Source organism: Corvus cornix, chromosome 4A, assembly GCF_000738735.6.
Source record: "Corvus cornix cornix isolate S_Up_H32 chromosome 4A, ASM73873v5, whole genome shotgun sequence".
Classification (NCBI taxonomy): Eukaryota; Metazoa; Chordata; class Aves; order Passeriformes; family Corvidae; genus Corvus; species Corvus cornix.
Genome location: NC_047058.1, coordinates 2780387 through 2786115, shown reverse-complemented (window position 1 = coordinate 2786115; position 5729 = coordinate 2780387). Strand labels below are relative to the sequence as shown.

The following is a 5729-nucleotide window of genomic DNA, read 5'->3' as shown; positions in this document are numbered from 1 at the left end:
TGTGGAGCTGGAGCCCGTGCGGTGACGCAGGTGCGGGCGGTGCTGGCAGCGCTCCCGGCCCGGGCCTTCCTCCCGCTCTGCCCCGGGACAGTCCCTTCCCTCCGCCGGCGGTGTCCGGCCTGGGGCTGACGCAGGACCTGCCCTCCTGCACCAATATTTGCTCTGGTGCCAGGAGGGAAGGCTCGCAGCGCTCCCGCAGGAGCTCCAGCCTCACACGTCCCCGCAGACGGTGCTGGAGCCCCGCGGAGCATGAGGGACCGGCTGGCGGAGCTGCAGCAGCGAGTGGCGGCCGAGGGGGACCCGCACGACGACTCCGGGCGCTTCGAGAACCCCGCGTTCGTCGGGGACGACGCCAGCCCCGTGGGCCGGGCGCTGCGGGAGGCGGCCGAGCTGTGGCGGGCGCTGGAGCGGCTGGAGCAGCTCTCGGAGAGCATCGACAGGACGCAGCAGTCGGTGCTGTGCTGCACCTCGGAGGAGAGCATCGCCCGCGAGAAGAGCGGCCTCGGCATGGCCCGGGCCGCCTTCGCCCGCCAGGCCGCAGCCCTGCAGCCCCAGCTCGGAGCGCTGCCGGCGGCCCCGGCCGGGGGCTCGGGCCGAGCGGGGCCCCGCGTCCGCCAGACCCAGCTGTGGCTGCTGCTGCGCCGCTACGGTGCCGTCCTCGCCCGCCACTACGCCCGGGAGAGCCGCTATCGACACCGGCTGAAGGAGCAGATCCAGAGGCAGGCGGAGCTGGCAGGCATCAACCTGGGCGCCCAGGACGTGGATCTGCTGGCCGAGAGCCCCCAGGGGCCTCGCATCGTCGGCCGCGACCTGGAGGAGCTCAAGGCCAAGCATCACCTCGGCCTGGCCCAGGCGCGCCAGCGGCAGCTGCTGGAGCTGGAGGCGCAGATGCTGGAGCTGCGCGGGCTGTTCCTGCAGCTGGAGGGGCTGCTGGCCCAGCAGCACGGCGCTGCCGACAGCGTGGAGCAGCACGTCCTGCGCACCCTCGACTACGCGGCCCAGACGGGCGGCGAGGTGAAGAGAGCCGGCAAATACCAGCGGCCGTCGCGGCTCTCGGCCCTGCTGACTGCGGCTCTCGGCCTCTGCTCCTGCTGCCCCTGCCTGCCGTGCCCCGGCCGGGGTCTGCGCTGAGCCGGGGCAGCGCAGGGGGATTCCAGCAGCGCTCGGGGATTCACCCTGTGCTGGGCAAGAAACGGTGTCGGGAGGCTGCTGCTGTCCTGTGCTCCTTGAACAGCGCGGCGCCTTGTATGATGGTGCAAGGACCATGCACACCTTGTACAATGGTGTAAGGGCCATGACACCTTCCTTGATGGCACAGAGACCATGCACAACTTACTCAGCGATGCAGGGTCCATGCACATCTCACATGGCAGCAGGGGGACCACACACACCTTTCCTGATGGCCCTGGGACCATGCACGCCTGGATGCACAGGGACCAGCTGCATGGTGGTGCAGGGAGGTGGATTGGACAGTGATGCAGGGACCATTCAGACCTCGCCAGGCAGCACAAGGACCAGGAGCTTCTTGCACGGTGGGACAAGGACCACCAGCACCTTTCCTGATGGCACAGGGACCCTGCACACATTGCACGGAGCACGGGGACCAGGCACACCTTGTGTGGTGATGTAAGGACAATGCACAGGTTGTATCATGCTGAAAGGACCATGCACACCTTGCTCGATGGCACAGGGACCACACACACCTCTCCTGGTGGCACAGGGACCCTGCCCGCCTTGATGGCATCGTGGGGACTGTGAATCTGCATTGCAGCACCCAGCGAAGAAAAGCACTTTGAACACTCCAAAACCTGACCTCAGAACTGTAACATTTCTTCTTTCTGTTATTGTTTCAAGGAGGAAAAAAAAAGCCTGTTGAAGTTTTTGGCAGGTCTGTGGTTACATGTGAGGGGGCTCAATGGCTCGGTGCCACCAAGGAGCAGCGTGATGTGGTGAAGGCTCCTCCACCGCATCCCAGTCCTGATTCTCCCCACACTCTCCAATTTCTACTCCCTTGGGGTTTTTGGTGCATTCATGTTGCATTTTGGCCATTGCTGGTTTGTCAGGCAGTGGGTCAGGTTTGGGCTGGGTGTCCCACATGGCTCATCCCATGCTCTGACACCAGGAGAAGGTTTGCACAATTATTTGGGGGAATCTGCAGGCTTTTACTTCAACCTGCAAATTGCCAAACCAGCCAATATACCACATGTGCTGGAAATGCTGGAAACTTGGAGTGGCCCTTTTTTCTGGTCCTCATATCACCACCTGAATTTCCCAAAACCTCTCAAATTAGAGCCTGGGGCTTGGTTAAGCTTTTTGGGGCCCTTTGTGGAAGGTCCCTCTGTGTCCTGGCAGTTCCTGGCAGCTCATCCCAGTGCTCTCAGCCACCCTTACATTTATTTTCATCTTCTGGCTGGGCTTTAATAAAACTATTTCTCAATAACCTCTAGAGTGTGGAGAGTTATTTCTTTGCAGCAGGGAGCCCAAAGCTAAGGAAGAGCAGAAATGGAATGACTTCTCAGTGTGTTGATTGAGTTAAATTCTTAGGAATGTAGAAAACTTAATTTTCAGGCTAATAAATTCATATTTTCTGTTGATCTGCAAGACCCCCACACCAGGAATGTCCATCCCTATGAGAGCTCTGGGAACCAAGTTGAGTGGTCTCTGTTCCTGCCCTCTTCCTCCTTCTTTATTTTCCATTGGGGAGCTCTAAATGAATATTCCTTTTTCATTCAAACTTTGATGAATGGAAGTTCACGTTTATTTGATTTTCTTAAAAAAAAAAAAAAAAATCCACCACTTCCAGCCCATTGGAAACACCTCTTGCATCTCACATCCACCCCCACATTTACTGTGTGGCTGCAAGAGCAGCCACCTGGGAAGCACTGGAGTTATTTACAGACTCCCAGTATACAGAGAGAAGGGAATTAAACCTGCTGAGGTTGGGAGGTGGCAAATCTAAGCTAAATAAAACATATTTAACCTCCTTTCACGCCCCACTGTCACAGCTCCGTGCAAATAACCTCCCCGGAGCCCTCTCGGGTGGCTGGGCAGTGTCTGGCCTGACTGGTTTTGCTGCTCAGGAGATCATTATCCATAAAAGACAGGCAAAAAAGCTGTGTTCCCAGCAGTGCTTTCAGCCAGGACGTGTTCCCAGGGGATTTCATGGAGCACAACTCCCCCGGAGCCTGGCACAGAGGGGATGGCCCTGTGCTCGTGGGCCTTCAGCAGCCACGAGCTCTCCTGTGTGTGGGATTAGCAGGAAAATAACCCTGATTTGTGTTCAAGGACCCGTGAGGAGTTAAAGGAGGAGGAAAAGAGGAGAAACTTTACACCTCAGAGTGGATCTTCCCACCAATGGATTCAGTGGTTAATGAGACTTTATGTATTTATGAATTTATTTTTTTTCCTGCTGCCTGGTGGCCATTCATTAAATACTGGCCTCAGATAGGATCTAATTACTGCAGAGCAAAATAATTAGTGATGTTGTAATGTGGGCATGAACACCCAACAGGATGGGGAAGATTCCTTTCTCTTCCAAGGAAAGGCTGGGGTGTCATCTGGAGCACATTTAGGAGTGTTCCTGGAGATGGTGACACCGAGGTGGAGCACCCGCTGTAACAATTCCGAGAATAGACATGAGAGAGCTGTTTTAATGATGTCCCAAGTGAGCATCAGAAATGTAAAAAGTTCACATTTAAGGGGAAAAATAAGAGAAAGCCAAAGTTAAAATTTCAAGCCCCTCAGCTCTGCTCTGTGCTCACACACATGGAAGGCACCGCAAGAGGAATTTTTGGTAAAATGTGTAAAAAGGAGCTGGATGAAAAACCCAAAGCTTTTGTAACTGTGCTGGCAGCACTTGCAAAGCCTTTCAGTTGAAGAAGTGTCACTGAAAATAATTTTTATTTTAAGAACACAAAATCTTTTGCTGACGTTTAGACAAGTAAATAATTCCAGAGCAAATGAATCACCCTGCAGAACTCGTTTCTAAGGTGAGGTGGGTTACCACAGCTCACCAGCTCCTGCTCAGGGACCCCGGGGGGGTTGTGAATTTCAGCTCAAACACTGAGCTTTGGTCCCTTCGATGCTGCTGATTTTTGATGTCACAACAAACCCCCACAAACAGAATAATTTCTTGTAAATGCAGCATTTTAAAAGCCTCCTGAACACGGAAAAGGAACCCAGCTCCCTGAATTCTCTCGTGTCTGAAGCATCTCTTTGGCCAAACCTCTGGACATCCACATCTATCAGCAAAACTGGAGGGGGAAGTTGAGCTGTGATTTCATTTTGTTGTTCTCCAGTTCCCCAGCACGAGAGGAAGGATGAATTCTTCATTCAAAATATTTAGATATTTTAATTCAATAGGAGATATTGAATGGATTATGTTTGCATTTTCTTCATTGAAAACCATCACCCAATATTTCCCTTTCCAGAAATTTTTCAAGAAGGGGGTTTTTAGTTCTCAAATCACACTTGGTAATTTTATTGCGAATATACTTAGTGTCAAATCAGAAATTCATTCTTCTGTGGGGGCTACCAAGTGATTGCCTTGCTTCAAAACACTTTTTACATTTCCCTCCCCAATCCAAGAATGTGTCAGCAGTTTAAATTGATTTGATTTGTTTTCTCCGCGGTTTTTCCTGTATCTTCCAGTGAATCAACAACTCTATTCATAGAGCTCATCAAATATCTGCTGCTGCCTCTCCAGAAAATACGGAGATCTGGCTCACAAGCCTTTCTGCAGGAGTAGGGATCCCTGCCAAGAAATTCAGGGGAGACACTGCTTGTCTTGGAAACCCCATCCTTGGGTTTTATCAACAAATTGAGTTCATTTGTGGTGTTTACTTCAACTGCATGTCTTTGGTGTCCCTGATCTGTGTGCCTGGAGCAGGTCACATCTCAGTTTGAGATCATTTTTAAGGGTGTTTCACTACAGGCATGAACTAAATTGTGTTTTCCAGGGATAAAATATTGTGGTTGGATTTCCCTGTCAGGGATGAAATTTTATGTCCATGTCTCTTCCTGCAGTCAACTCATACAAAACCTACCAGTAATAATTTAGGATCACAGAATCCCAGAATGGTTTGGGTTGGAAAAGACCTTAAAGCCCATCCAGAGCCACCCCCCACCATGGGCAGGGACACCTTCCCCTATCCCAGGGTGCTCCAAGCCCCATCCAACCCGGCCTTGGACACTTCCAGGGATCCAGGGGCAGCCACAGCTTCTCTGGGCACCCTGTGCCAGGGCCTCCCCACCCTCTCAGGCAGGAATTCCTTCCCAAAATTCCATCTGATCCTGCCCTCTGGCAGTGGGAAGCCATTCCCCTTGTCCTGGCACTCCCAGGCAGCTCAGACTGGAAATTCCTGTTTCCCAGAACCTGAAGCCCTGAGTGCACAGATCTTTGTTTTTCCAAGCAGAGACTCAGATTTAGGGGCTGTGCCTGGCTGGGAGGGCAGAGCTCTCATGATGGGAGAGAAAGGAGAGGGATTTGTGGCAATTTTTTACCCTCACCATGTTCCCATCACGCCGTGGGAATGACAGATACGTCACCGTCTGCCAGGACCCCACATTGGCACTGGATGATGAGTCAAGGAGACAACAGCTTCTCCAGCGATGATTTGGTGCCTGACTGCTGTTTGCAAAGCTCCAAGTGAGATCCAGGGGACAGCTGCATGTTGTCCCTGGCAATCTGCATTGCTGAAGCTCTCGAATGAGTCACGCCCGGGACAGGA

General features: G+C 53.0%; 1 protein-coding gene across 1 annotated transcript; it reads left to right on the top strand.

Annotated features, from left to right (window-relative positions):
- The first annotated feature begins 249 nt into the window (after positions 1–249).
- Positions 250–1131, top strand: LOC120412040 (syntaxin-1B-like). The gene has a single exon (XM_039572225.1). It carries the CDS (start codon positions 250–252, stop codon positions 1129–1131), a length of 882 nt encoding a protein of 293 aa, XP_039428159.1.
- The last annotated feature ends 4598 nt before the right edge of the window (positions 1132–5729 follow it).

Bases quoted from the DNA above. Each gene is read 5' to 3' on its own strand.
- LOC120412040 (XM_039572225.1), top strand. From the start codon at position 250: ATGAGGGACCGGCTGGCGGAGCTGCAGCAGCGAGTGGCGGCCGAGGGG.